At 42.7% G+C, this 15,753-nt stretch overlaps 1 protein-coding gene across 3 annotated transcripts in view; it reads right to left on the bottom strand.

The window, feature by feature from the left end:
- Window positions 1-14,312, bottom strand: part of cdc14ab (cell division cycle 14Ab) — a 30,336-nt gene extending 16,024 nt beyond the window's left edge. For all 3 annotated transcript variants that reach the window (XM_084354478.1, XM_084354480.1, XM_084354479.1), the window contains exons 1-4: window positions 13,894-14,312; window positions 11,984-12,074; window positions 9,369-9,444; window positions 586-678 (exon numbers count right to left, since the gene is read on the bottom strand). In XM_084354478.1, coding sequence (XP_084210604.1) covers window positions 586-678; window positions 9,369-9,444; window positions 11,984-12,074; window positions 13,894-13,993 — 360 coding nt within the window. In that variant the 5' untranslated portion in view covers window positions 13,994-14,312. The remainder of the gene's footprint in view (window positions 1-585; window positions 679-9,368; window positions 9,445-11,983; window positions 12,075-13,893) is intronic.
- Between the last annotated feature and the right edge of the window lie 1,441 nt (window positions 14,313-15,753).

Raw genomic sequence — 15,753 nt, 5'->3', positions numbered from 1 at the left:
ATATCTTGAGATTAAAACTCAAATCACTAAAATGAATGTGTATTTATTAACATTTATTCAAATGATATGATAATGATAAACCTCAGTGATGACTGTCAGCACATCCGATTACATCAGACCTTCACACAATCATCTTCTGTTTCAACAGCATCAGATATTCAACACACACACACACACAGACACACACACACACAGACACACACACAGACACACACACACACCTATATTTAGCCGGCTGTGATGAAGATACAGTCGGTTATGATTTAAAGTCTGTAACATTTATAGAAGACATCATATAAAACATGAATATCTTCAGCGGCAGATTAATGACACACTCAGTAAATGTAAACAACAACAACAACAACAACAGTTCATATTCATCCACTGTCTCACTGTTATTGTTCTTTATCCCTCTAATATAAGAAAGATAATCATGCTCCTGGTTTGAGTGAGATTCACACTTTAGGGATGTAAACAGGAAGTGTGCTGCTGCCTGTACTGTTACCCCCTGCTTAACTCTTCACTCGCTGACCAATAGGAGTTCTGTGTGCTGCTGAAACAGGAAGTGGTGTGATGATGACTCACAGCGTAGCCTCCAATCAGCACGGCAGCATTGGATCTCTTCCTCTGGTCGAAGCTGGTGTAGTGAACGATCCTCTTCCTGGTCAGAGTGAACGACTGCAGAAGAAGAAACGTCACATGATTCAGGAGGATCAGTCAACGAGCCGATCGGCAGAAAATTAATCAACTGTATTGATAAATGACTGAAACAATCAATCACTTTACACGGGCAGCCCCCCCCTCTGTCCTCTGAGTTTAACCTGAGTCTGTTTGGACACTTTGATCCATTTTATGATATTTCAAAGATCAAATAATGAAGTGATTGATAATCAATAACAGAGCTGACACCAAAAGCTCAAACTACAGTAATAGAGTCAGACGGAAAACAAGCTTCAGCACATCCTCACACTGAGTGTGTAGTGATGTGTGTGTGATGTGTGTAGTGATGTGTGTGTGTGAAAACAGGCTTCAGCACATCCTCACACTGAGTGTGTAGTGATGTGAGTGTGATGTGTGTAGTGATGTGTGTGTGATGTGTGTAGTGATGTGTGTGTGATGTGTGTAGTGATGTTTGTGTGTGAAAACAGGCTTCAGCACATCCTCACGCTGAGTGTGTAGTGATGTGTGTGTGATGTGTGTAGTGATGTGTGTGTGATGTGTGTAGTGATGTTTGTGTGTGAAAACAGGCTTCAGCACATCCTCACACTGAGCCGTCAAACTGTCACCTGTCTGTTATTAGAGACTCACTGTTAAACTGTGTGTGTGTGTGTGTGTGTGTGTGTGTGTGTGTGTGTGTGTGTGTGTGTGATGTGTAGTGATGTGTAGTGATGTGTGTGTGTGAAAACAAGCTTCAGCACATCCTCACACTGAGCCGTCAAACTGTCACCTGTCTGTTATTACCAGTTTATTATTAGAGACTCACTGTTAAACTGTGTGTGTGTGTGATGTGTGTGTGTGTGTGTGTGTGTGATGTGTAGTGATGTGTAGTGATGTGTGTGTGTGAAAACAAGCTTCAGCACATCCTCACACTGAGCCGTCAAACTGTCACCTGTCTGTTATTACCAGTTTATTATTAGAGACTCACTGTTAAACTGTGTGTGTGTGTGTGTGTGATGTGTGTGTGATGTGTGTGTGATGTGTGTGATGTGTGTGTGATGTGTGTGATGTGTGTGTGATGTGTGTGTGATGTGTAGTGATGTGTGTGTGATGTGATGTGTGTGTGATGTGTGTGTGATGTGTGTGTGATGTGTGTGATGTGTGTGTGATGTGTGTGTGATGTGTAGTGATGTGTGTGTGATGTGATGTGTGTGTGATGTGTGTGTGTATGATGTGTGTGTGATGTGTGTGTGATGTGTGTGTGTGTGATGTGTGTGTGTATGATGTGTGTGTGATGTGTGTAGTGATGTGTGTGTGATGTGTGTGTGTGATGTGTGTGTGTATGATGTGTGTGTGATGTGTGTGTGATGTGTGTAGTGATGTGTGTAGTGATGTGATGTGTGTGTGATGTGATGTGTGTGTGATGTGTGTGTGTGATGTGTGTGATGTGTGTAGTGATGTGATGTGTGTAGTGATGTGATGTGTGTGTGATGTGTGTGTGATGTGTGTGTGTGTGATGTGTGTGTGTGTGTGTGTGTGTGATGTGTGTGTGATGTGATATGTGTGTGATGTGTGTGTGTGTGATGTGTGTGTGATGTGATGTGTGTGTGATGTGTGTGTGTGATGTGATGTGTGTGTGATGTGTGTGTGTGTGTGATGTGTGTGATGTGATGTGTGTGTGATGTGTGTGTGATGTGATGTGTGTGTGATGTGTGTGTGTGTGTGATGTGTGTGATGTGATGTGTGTGTGATGTGTGTGTGATGTGATGTGTGTGTGATGTGTGTGTGTGATGTGATGTGTGTGTGATGTGTGTGTGTGTGATGTGTGTGTGTGTGATGTGTGTATGGCGGTAGAATCGTGTCATAATGCGTGCGCACCTATCAACTGAACGTGTCACACGCGCGTGCTTTGACGCCTGCGCAGCGAGCAGCGCCTGACGTGTAATGTAGTTTCCTCATTGACTTATAATGGTCCCCCGTTCACACGCACGTTCACGCGTATGACTGCTGCACGCCGGTAATCACACGACGCGTAGTGACTACGCGTAACATTCATGCGTTTTTATGCGAACGCACGCACGCACGCACGCATGAAGATAATTGAACATTTTTGTCACACGCTCACATGTAGGCGGAAATGACGTGCGCAAACTATGTCACGTGTAACAAGATGCTGCGTGCGTATGAAGCAGCGTGCGCACGTCTGTCTGTCACTGTTTGACAAATGTTGTCACGCGTTCACACACGCGTGCGGTCGCAGTTTCTGATGTGCGACCGGAAGTTGATCTGCACCGTGCGCAACACACCGCGTACGTGAACGCCTCGCGTAGTCGGCCTTTTCATTTTATTGAAGTGTCGTCAACCAGGGGAGGCAGCAGTGAGCCAGACACTGCTGCCAGCATCTCAAAAGAAGAAGAAGAAGAAGAAGAAGAAGAAGAAGAAGAAGAAGAAGAAGAAGAAGAAAGGTGATAGATACAAAAAGACTCATCTGCCGGGAGTGTGTTGCAGCTATTGAGGTGCACAAACCTAACGCACCTCTCCAGCGGTCCCAGCAGTTCTCAATGAACTGATCACCTGCGGGGGGCGTGGTTAACTTACAAATGTTTGTCATTGATTTTGTGTCTTATGTGAGAAACAAAGTAAAGAAACAGCAACAGAACTCTTTCTCTGTCTTCATGGAACAAATGAATCATGTCATGTAAAAGCCTGTATGTCTGTATCTCGTATTGGATCGATGGCTCCATCTACTGGATGAACATGGAACACAGAACAACTACGCGAGGCGTCCAAGTACGCGGTGTGCTGCGCACGGTGCAGATCAACTTCCGGTCGCACATCAGAAACTGCGACCGCACGCGTGTGTGAACGCGTGACAACATTTGTCAAACAGTGACAGACAGACGTGCGCACGCAGCTTCTTGTTACGCGTGAAATACAGTCTGCACGTAACAACACACGCACGCACAACAAAATTCTCATGCGTGCACACACACGTTGCTGCGCATCTCTGGTTGTTTTGACATTGATATACCTTCATAGTGTGTGTGTGATGTGTGTGATGTGATGTGTGTGTGATGTGTGTAGTGATGTGTGTGAGATGTGTGTAGTGATATGTGTGTGATGTGTGTGATGTGTGTAGTGATGTGTGTGAGATGTGTGTAGTGATATGTGTGTGATGTGTAGTGATGTGTGTGTGATGTGTGTGTGTGATGTGCAGTGATGCGATGTGTGTAGTGATGTGTGTGTGTGTGCGTGTGTGATGTGTGTGTGATGTGTGTGTGTGATGTGCAGTGATGCGATGTGTGTAGTGATGTGTGTGTGTGTGCGTGTGTGATGTGTAGTGATGTGTGTGTAGTGATGTGTGTGTGTGTGCGTGTGTGATGTGTAGTGATGTGTGTGTGTGATGTGATGTGTAGTGATGTGTGTGTGTGATGTGATGTGTAGTGATGTGTGTAGTGATGTGTGTGTGTGTGTGTGTGTGATGTGTAGTGATGTGTGTGTGTGATGTGTAGTGATGTGTGTGTGTGTGTGTGATGTGTAGTGATGTGTGTGTGTGATGTGTAGTGATGTGTGTGTGTGATGTGTAGTGATGTGTGCGTGTGTGATGTGTAGTGATGTGTGTGTGTGATGTGTAGTGATGTGTGTAGTGATGTGTGCGTGTGTGATGTGTAGTGATGTGTGTGTGTGATGTGTAGTGATATGATGTGTAGTGATGTGTAGTGATGTGTGTAGTGATGTGTGTGTGCGCGTGTGTGATGTGTAGTGATGTGTGTGTGTGTGTGCGTGTGTGAAGTGTAGTGATGTGTGTGTGTGTGTGCGTGCGTGCACGCAGTACAACAGTGACTGTATGACAGCAAATCGATGTCAAAACAACCAGAGAGACACGCAGCAACGTGTGCGTGCGCATGCGTGCGTCGTAGGGCTGTGCAATTAATCGAATTTTGATCGTGATTTCGATTTTTGGGTCAAACGATCTCCAAACTAATATAATCGAATTGAAACGATTTATTTAGCATTTTTCGTTGTACAGTAAGCCGAGAGATTTTCTGAAAGAGACGCGCATGCGCAATTCAGTCCCTCCCCCAAATCGTTCACCGCGGCCGTGCTGACTGACACTCAAGTTACGTTTTTCTCTAAATACATAATTACATGATCGCCATCAGTCAACAGGAAGCTGTCTGACTGTCACTCAGGGGGAGGGAGGCTGTTTTCTGGGGGAAAGTTCGCTAAGTCTCGGTCGGAGGGCTGAATCACCGCGACAAACACTTGGTGAGTTAAAGTTTTTTGCCGGGGACAGACGCTGTTTTTCGGGCAGAAATGTGACGAAGAGTCAGTCGGACAGACACTTCACGTATAACTGCAGTATTTTTTTCCTCCTAAGTTGCCAAAGACACGACCAGTTACTACGTTACTATATGTACTATATGTATAATGCGACTCCTTATCCGTAAAATTCGGACAGGCACGAGAAAATAACAGCTGCCATTGGATACTTTTTAGCTAAAGATATGCACCCTATCGTTTGTCTTATTTGATTTTCTAAGTATATTATTTTATTCATTAAATGTTTTATAGAAACTGCAGAACAGTTATTACATAACATATTTGTACATTATCTTCAATTTGAACATTTTGTATTTTTCGATTTGAACATTTCATGTATTTTTTTGAGAGAAATGCTGAATAAATGCATCATGATTCCAAACTCAAAAATAATCGTTTAAATAATCGTGATTATGATTTTTTCCATAATCGAGCAGCCCTAGTGCGTTGTTGGGTACAGATTGTATTTCACGCGTAACAAGAAGCTGTGTATGTATGAAGCAGCGTGTGCACGTCTGTCTGTCACTGTTTGACAAATTATGTTACGCGTTCACACACACACACACGCGGTCGCAGTTTCTGATGCTACGCAACCGGAAGTTGCTCTGCATCGGCGCGCACCAGTCCGCGCACATGAACGCCTCACGTAGTTGGCCTTTTCATTTTATTGAATTGTAGTCAACCAGGGGAGGCAGCAGTGAGCCATACACTGCCTGCCAGAATTTCAAAAGAAGAAGAAGAAGAAGAAGAAGAAGAAGAAGAAGAAGGAGGAGAAGGAGGAGAAGAAGGAGGAGAAGAAGAAGAAAGGTGACTGGGAAAGATGGTTAATACTTTATAAATATATACTGTAGGTCATTTGTGTTGTGTATGTTTAAAAGTAGAGTCTGGAGTATTGCTTGTTGCAGTTTGTAAACAAAACATTCAATCTGGGCCCCTCCTCTCGGGCTCAACTGTGTAACGTTAGCCTCCTGCCCCCGACAGCAGCAGTTGTCAGGACCATAAAGGAAAGGAAATACAGTCCGAGTGAAGCGCTGGAGCCGTGGGCCGATAGCCGACCATCACCCACAACGGGAGCCTCCGTGTTATGTTGTCAAGTTTCCTTAAATCAGGATGAAGACTTTTCTGTTTGCTGCCTTTGATTAAATCAAATCTGAGCCTTCTTCTCACACTGCACTGCAACTTTTATTCTGTTTTATCTGCCTTGTTTAGTTTTTATATCTGTCTCCTGTCCCATATACTTAATTGTAGTTACATTAATGTGATTGTCTTTTTTATGATGCCTATTGCTTTTACTTGCTGTATATTTTATGTAATGCACTTTGAATTGCTTTGTTGTTGAAATGTACTATACAAATAAACTTGTCTTGCCTAGTGAGCTTTACCATAATTTATTCACTCAAATATTTTATTTAAAAATGGCTGATATTGAAGTAAATACAAAATTAGGCTTCAGACTTGTTATGCCGAGAAGTGCCTGCCTGCTAAGAACCGCATGCCCGTCACGGGACGTGCACAACTAACAAAAAAACAAACAGTATCAAGGTCACTATGTTTCTGCCCGTGTTTTCCCAGTTAGGCTACAACTAATAATATAAATACAATTAGACTCATCGGCCGGGAGTGTGTTGCAGCTGTTGAGGTGCACAAACCTAACGCACCTCTCCAGCGGTCCCAGCAGGTCTCAATGAACTGATCACCTGCGGGGGGCGTGGTTAACTTACACATGTTTGTCATTGATTTTGTGTCTTATGTGAGAAGCAAAGTAAAGAAACAGCAGCAGAACTCTTTCTCTGTCTCCACTGAACACATGAATCATGTCCTGCAGAAGCCTGTGTGTGTGTGTGTGTGTGTGTGTGTGTGTGTGTGTGTGTGTGTGTGTGTGAGCCTGTATGTCTGTATCTCGTATTGATCGATGGCACCATCTACTGGATGAAAGTGGAACAAACAACTACGCGAGGCGTTCATGTACGCGGAGTGGTGCGCACGGTGCAGATCAACTTCCGGTCGTGCATCAGAATCTGCGACCGCACGTGTGTGTGAACGCGTAACAACATTTGTCAAACAGTGACAGACAGACGTGTGCTGCTTCTTGTTACGCGTGACGTAGTTTGCGCACGTCATTTCCACGTACGTGTGAGCGCGTGACAAAAATGTTCAATTAACTTCATGCGAGCGTTAATGCGTGCGTTCGCAAAAAAACGCATGAATGTTACGCGTACTCACTACGCATCATGTGATTACCGGCGTGCAGCAGTCATCACGCGTCAACATGCGCGTGAAGGGGGGACCATTATAAGTCAATGAGGTAACTACATTACTCGTCAGGCGCTGCTCGCTGCACAGGCGTCAAAGCACGCGTGTGTGACACGTTCAGTTGATACGTGCGCACGCAATATTACACGATTCTACCGCCATAGTGACTGAAGCTAATGAGGTCTGGTTTGAATGTGTGGAGCACTCTGAACTTTGACATCACTCAGGTGAGTCAGGCCTTCAGATGTGTGGACCAATCAGATATGACCTCTGCCTGTTGGCTGCAGGGTCAGGTTGTTAATCACTGAGTGATGGCAGATAAAGCCGTCACACAGCTGTCCCATGATGCTCTGTGCCTCAGGTGTTTCCACCTGGACAGGTACACTGTGCAGTCACCTGTCAGCAGGACGAGCTCATTAGGTAAGAATTAACGAGGCTGATGACAGGGTGTGAATCCAGACCGTCCAGTCAGCCGGTCGCCATGACGAGTGACAGTTAAACAGAGGAATGTCCTCGCCATGGCAACAGAAATAAACACTGAGGGCAACAACTTTGTACAGTTTATACACAGTGTGTGTGTGTGTGATGTGTGTATGTGTGATGTGTGTGTTTGTACAAGTGTGTGTGATGTGTGTGTTTGTACGAGTGTGTGTGTGTGTGTGAGTGTGTGTTTGTACAAGTGTGTGTGATGTGTGTGTTTGTACGAGTGTGTGTGTGTGTGAGTGTGTGATGTGTGTGTGTGTGTTTGTACAAGTGTGTGTGTGTGTGAGTGTGATGTGTGTGTGTTGTGTGTGTGATGCGTGTAGTGATGTGTGTATAGATGTGTGTGTGTATAGATGTGTGTGTGTATAGCGATGTGTGTAGTGATGTGTGTGTATAGCGATGTGTGTGTATAGATGTGTGTGTGTATAGTGATGTGTGTATAGTGATGTGTGTAGTGATGTGTGTATAGTGATGTGTATAGTGATGTGTGTATAGTGATGTGTGTAGTGATGTGTGTAGTGATGTGTGTATAGTGATGTGTATAGTGATGTGTGTATAGTGATGTGTGTAGTGATGTGTGTATAGCGATGTGTGTAGTGATGTGTGTGTATAGCGATGTGTGTGTATAGATGTGTGTGTGTATAGTGATGTGTGTATAGTGATGTGTGTAGTGATGTGTGTAGTGATGTGTATAGTGATGTGTGTATAGTGATGTGTGTAGTGATGTGTGTAGATGTGTGTGTAGTGATGTGTGTATAGTGATGTGTGTGTATAGATGTGTGTGTGTATAGTGATGTGTGTGTAGTGATGTGTGTAGTGATGTGTGTAGATGTGTGTGTAGTGATGTGTGTATAGTGATGTGTATAGTGATGTGTATGTAGTCATGTGTGTGTAGTGATGTGTATAGTGATGTGTGTATAGTGATGTGTGTAGTGATGTGTGTAGATGTGTGTGTAGTGATGTGTGTATAGTGATGTGTGTGTATAGATGTGTGTGTGTATAGTGATGTGTGTGTAGTGATGTGTGTATAGTGATGTGTGTATAGTGATGTGTGTAGTGATGTGTGTAGTGATGTGTGTATAGTGATGTGTATGTAGTCATGTGTGTGTAGTGATGTGTATAGTGATGTGTGTGTGTAGCCATGTGCGGTATTGATGTGTGTAGTGATGTGAGTAGTGATGTGTGTGTAGTGATGTGAGTAGTGATGTGTGTGTAGCCATGTGCGGTATTGATGTGTGTAGTGATGTGAGTAGTGATGTGTGTGTAGTGATGTGTATAGTGATGTGTGTGTGTAGCCATGTGCGGTATTGATGTGTGTATAGTGATGTGTGTGTAGTGATGTGTGTGTAGTGATGTGAGTAGTGATGTGTGTGTAGTGATGTGAGTAGTGATGTGTGTGTAGCCATGTGCGGTATTGATGTGTGTATAGTGATGTGTGTGTAGTGATGTGTGTGTAGTGATGTGTGTGTAGTGATGTGTGTATAGTGATGTGTGTGTAGCCATGTGCGGTATTGATGTGTGTATAGTGATGTGTGTGTAGCCATGTGCGGTATTGATGTGTGTATAGTGATGTGTGTGTAGTGATGTGTGTGTGTTACATTCTGATCATTCCTGTCGGGGGAGAGGCAGCAGCAGCAGCAGCTGCAACTCACCTTGAGCTTCTTGTTGAGTTTGCAGCAGTATCGGTACAACATGGCCAGATTCAGAGGACCAAAGTCTGTATAAAAACTAGACACACACACACACACACACACACACACACACAGGTCAAACACAGCTGCTCATTGTCTGAGGGCTGAAATGTAAAGTGATGTGATGAGCAGCAGACAGTGAAAGTCACAACTTCAATTCCAGAAATATTTTCTCTTATCAAAGATTCTTTTATCTCTGACCAAATCCTAAACACTGAACCCAGTCCTGAACTGGGATCTCGACCTTTCTCATTCAGTGGTGAAACCTGGATTTAAACATTTATTCAGAGAACTGGACCATCAGACAGCTACATGACCATCACAGCTACATGACCATCACAGCTACATGACCATCACAGCTACATGACCATCACACAGCTACATGACCATCACAGCTACATGACCATCACAGCTACATGACCATCACACACAGCTACATGACCATCACACAGCTACATGACCATCACACAGCTACATGACCATCACAGCTACATGACCATCACAGCTACATGACCATCACACAGCTACATGACCATCACAGCTACATGACCATCACAGCTACATGACCATCACACACAGCTACATGACCATCACACAGCTACATGACCATCACAGCTACATGACCATCACACAGCTACATGACCATCACAGCTACATGACCATCACACAGCTACATGACCATCACAGCTACATGACCATCACACAGCTACATGACCATCACACAGCTACATGACCATCACAGCTACATGACCATCACACAGCTACATGACCATCACAGCTACATGACCATCACAGCTACATGACCATCACACAGCTACATGACCATCACAGCTACATGACCATCACAGCTACATGACCATCACAGCTACATGACCATCACACAGCTACATGACCATCACACAGCTACATGACCATCACAGCTACATGACCATCACACAGCTACATGACCATCACAGCTACATGACCATCACAGCTACATGACCATCACACAGCTACATGACCATCACACAGCTACATGACCATCACAGCTACATGACCATCACACAGCTACATGACCATCACAGCTACATGACCATCACACAGCTACATGACCATCACACAGCTACATGACCATCACACAGCTACATGACCATCACAGCTACATGACCATCACACAGCTACATGACCATCACACAGCTACATGACCATCACAGCTACATGACCATCACAGCTACATGACCATCACAGCTACATGACCATCAGACAGCTACATGACCATCACAGCTACATGACCATCACAGCTACATGACCATCAGACAGCTACATGACCATCACAGCTACATGACCATCACACAGCTACATGACCATCACAGCTACATGACCATCACACAGCTACATGACCATCACAGCTACATGACCATCACACAGCTACATGACCATCACAGCTACATGACCATCACACAGCTACATGACCATCACAGCTACATGACCATCACAGCTACATGACCATCACACAGCTACATGACCATCACAGCTACATGACCATCACACAGCTACATGACCATCACACAGCTACATGACCATCACAGCTACATGACCATCACACAGCTACATGACCATCACACAGCTACATGACCATCACAGCTACATGACCATCACACAGCTACATGACCATCACAGCTACATGACCATCACACAGCTACATGACCATCACACAGCTACATGACCATCACAGCTACATGACCATCACACACAGCTACATGACCATCACACAGCTACTTGACCATCACACAGCTACATGGCCATCACACAGCTACATGACCATCACAGCTATATGACCATCACACACAGCTACATGACCATCACAGCTACATGACCATCACAGCTACATGACCATCACACACAGCTACATGACCATCATACAGCTACATGGCCATCACACACAGCTACATGACCATCACAGCTACATGACCATCACACAGCTACATGACCATCACAGCTACATGACCATCACAGCTATATGACCATCACACACAGCTACATGACCATCACAGCTACATGACCATCACAGCTACATGACCATCACACACAGCTACATGACCATCATACAGCTACATGACCATCACATACAGCTACATGACCATCACACACAGCTACATGACCATCACACAGCTACATGACCATCATACAGCTACATGACCATCACAGCTACATGACCATCACACACAGCTACATGACCATCACAGCTACATGACCATCACACACAGCTACATGACCATCACACAGCTACATGACCATCACAGCACACTGCGGTTACAACAAACAGTCACTAGGTGGCAGGTCTCCTCTTTGACTGACTGCTGAAACAAGTTATTGTTACATTTATATTGTTCATAAATGATTTACATTGGACAATAAGGCCTAAGTGTGGTACACTGCTAACACATCATAGAGATTATATCACTCATGACATCAATCATATTGTAAAAGTCAAAAAGAGTTATCACATCATAAAACCAACGATCACAGACTAAACATGGCAAAATCATCTGTGCTGAAAGAAAGCAACAAAAAACAATCTAAAATTGTTGACTTACTTTTCGTAGAGGAACTCGTCGTCGGTGCAGAAGTAGTGAGTGTTGGCGGTGCTTTTAGGTTTACTGCGTAACGTGGCGAAGTATAGACGCTCTATCACACACACACACACACACACACACACACACACACACACACACACACACACACACACAGGGTTAAATGTGATAAAAACTGAACACAGATCAGATCGACAGTCTGCCTCTGAGTCAAGAACCAGATGAACACCTGCCGTCAGCTGATCGTCCTTGTTTGTCCTTTTTGTGCTTTATTACATCAGGGTTGCCCCCAGAAAACTTGTTAAGCCCGGTGGTAGGGTGGCCCACCAGCGGCCCACCAGCGGCCCACCAGCGGCCCACCGGTGCCCAAGCGTGTTTTTTTGGCCTTGGCCCGCCAGGCTTATAATACACCGGGGGAAACCCTGTACATGTTTAGGTTCATCATTCTAAGAAATGTATAATCTATATTTATTACAGATTACACTTAGTGCTACACACACTGGGTTTGTTTAAGTGTTCTGAGCATGTTACATATTTCTTAGTAACTCATGTCACAGATTTATTGTTTAAATTTTAGTTGTTACATTTTCAACATGTCTTGAGAGAATAAACCATCTGACATTTAAACACCTTAGAAACAAGAAAAGAAGCTGAAAGTATGAAATAAACAGTTTAGTTTGTTTTTATTCTGTTGTATGTTTTTGAATCTTCTCACACAGGTTGATCTCATGAAGGCAGGCGTGTAAACAGACCACAGTCTACAGCAGCACACTGACTCACTGTATTTATTATTATTTACAATAATGTCTTTATTGGACAGACGCTTCTGTTGCTCCTCATTAAAAGTTTAGCCTTCTTAAGTTTCAGGAGGAAGTTGAGCCTTTTTAACCAGTGTTGAGATGTGTGATGACCAAGACAGGCTCTCAGTGTTCACCTGCAACACCTCAGCTCCACTGAGGTAGACAGGTGTGTCTCGGCCTCCTCTTTCTAAAATCAACCATCAGCTTGGTGCAGCTGACGTTGAGCATCACGCTGCAGGATGCTGACTTCCTCCTGATATGATCTCTCATCATTGTTTGTGTGATTATTCAGTTTCAGTACATTAATAAAGTTTATATTAATAAAATGTACATTAAGTTTATATTAATAAAATGTACATTAATAAAGTTAAAATAAATAAAATGTACATTAATAAAGTTTATATTAATAAAATGTACATTAATAAAGTTTATATTAACAAAATATATATTAATAAAGTTTATATTAATAAAATGTACATTAATAAAGTTTCTATTAATAAAATGTACATTAATAAAGTTTATATTAACAAAATATATTTATGAAGTGTATATTAATAAAATGTACATTAATAAAATGTACATTAATAAAGTTTATATTAACAAAATATATTTATGAAGTTTATATTAATAAAATGTACATTAATAAAATGTACATTAATAAAGTTTATATTAATAAAATGTACATTAATAACGTTTTTATTAATAAAATGTATATTAATAAAATGTACATTAATAACGTTTATATTAATAAAGTTTATATTAATAAAATGTATATTAATAAAGTTTAGATTAATAAAGTTTATATTAATAAAATGTATATTAATAAAGTTTAGATTAATAAAATGTATATTAATAAAATGTACATTAATAAAGTTTATATTAGTAAAATGCATATTAATAAAGTTTATATTAATAAAATGTATATAATAAAATGTATATGAATAAAGTTTAGATTAATAAAGTGGACGTTAATAAAGTTTAGATTAATAAAGTGCACGTTAAGAAAGTTTATATTAATAAAATGTATATGAATAAAGTTTAGATTAATAAAGTGCACGTTAAGAAAGTTTAGATTAATAAAGTGCACGTTAATAGACCCGTCACAGTTGTTACCTCTGATGAACTGAGCGGCTCCCAGCAGCTCGGTGTCCTCCGCGGTCATCCTGAACAGGGCAGACAGGATCGGGGAGTGTCGGACTCCCTCCACCGTCATGGGTCCGTCTAATTCCTGGCCTCTCTCACCTCAGCGGCTAGCTCCCCAAACTTTTTAAACTGCTTACAGCCCGGTTAGCCGTTAGCAGCCTAGCGGCAGAGCTAGCAGGCAGGTTAACCGAGACTGTTAACAGTTGGAAACTTTCTCCTCAGTTTCCCATCAGTCACTGCGGCTGGTCTTCGCTCACAGACGACTGTTTTCTGCCGTTTCCGTTGTTCGTTGTTCGGTTTTATCGCCGGTAAACTCTCCCGGGTTAGCGGGTTAGCATGTTAGCACCGCAACTGCTTGACGACGCTCAGAGTCTGAAACTGTGATTACCCAAATCCCTCCTTAAGACACGTAACTATAGCAACGGGAGCCGCTCCCATAGCAACCATAGCCAATCACCAAACAGGACAGCCTGTGCTGCCTTCATGTCCGCTGGGAAACAACAGGAATGACGCCTTCATGTACCGAGAGGAATAAAACACGTAGAGAGGCCACAGTTCACGTTTTAGACCAAAGACTCACGTTTGAAGTGGTTCTGTGTATTTTCTACTTATCTTTATACAAGTTATACGAATAAACATAACTGGATGTCTGTGGAAGTTCAAAATGTCTCATTGTTTACATACGAAGACTCAAAGTCCTGTAGAAATGTTCCTTTTCAATCTTGTGTGACCAAAACATGTTCGTCCTGTTTAAGATCAATACATGTAATATTAGTGACTGTGGCTCAGTGCGAATGTTACTGTAGAAAAGAAAAGAAAAGAAAAGAAAAGAAAAGAAAAGAAAAGAAAAACACTAATTGATTAGATTGTTTTACTGAAAGTGATCAAACAGATGTCATTTTATTTATTTCACTCTGATTTTGTGAAGTTACTTTCAGATTCTCAAGTTCATAAAAACACAAAAAATATCAATATGTCAGATTTTATATGAAATTATATTATATTATATTACATTTTGTACTCCAGCTCTTTCCTGTATTTTCTCTACATGATATAATTAATTTCATAAACTTGATGAAATCATGAAATTGTTTGTTCTGTAGATTTTTATATGATTTTTAAAGTTTTGTTCACATTATGAAGGTGAAATAATAATAATATTTCTGACTGAGTAACTTTATGGTTTAGATTTGTGAGCAGGACTTTAATGCCTGCAGCTGCTCAGACACTGAAGGCTGTGTGACGTCCTCTCATCACTCTCAGCAGGTGATCAATACAGATAACTGCACCTGTTCCTAGATGAGCTGAACCCTCCTGACATCCACTGACTGGTGTCAGGAACAGCAGAAATAATCTCACCTGATTGGCTGTTTTTAGGACTCAGTGTCAGACTGCAGGTGAAAACACGGATTAGTCCTTTAATGCCTGCTGCTACACTGATGATGTCACAGTCTCACCTGCAATCAGAGAGATCCACACACGGTTTGGAGCTGGTCCCAGTCCAGACCCTGGTCCAGACCCTGGTCCAGGCCCTGGTCCCGGTCCTGGTTGGAGGATTCGGGGCCCGTCCTGGTGCGTCCTCCAGGCCCCGCCATCCGCCATGCTGCAGGGCGGCAAGCAGACTGTGTGGATGCAGCTGGGCTGAGCTGAGGAGGTGTCAGGTGACCCGGATCAGGTTGCTCCTGGTTCCAGAGGGGACGGAGTGTGAGTTTACAGCCGGCTCAGGTTACAACACACATTCAAGTCTGAGCTGGACTTCCTGCTGTACTCACTGTACATCAGCTCACCTGCTGCAGGTGACTGAAGCAGGTCAGAGGCACTTCAACACAA

Source organism: Pagrus pagrus (genome assembly GCF_965226575.1).
Source record: "Pagrus pagrus genome assembly, chromosome: 6".
Taxonomy (NCBI): domain Eukaryota; kingdom Metazoa; phylum Chordata; class Actinopteri; order Spariformes; family Sparidae; genus Pagrus; species Pagrus pagrus.
The sequence above is the reverse complement of the archived record's forward strand: the minus strand, read 5'-3'. Positions and strand labels throughout refer to the sequence as shown.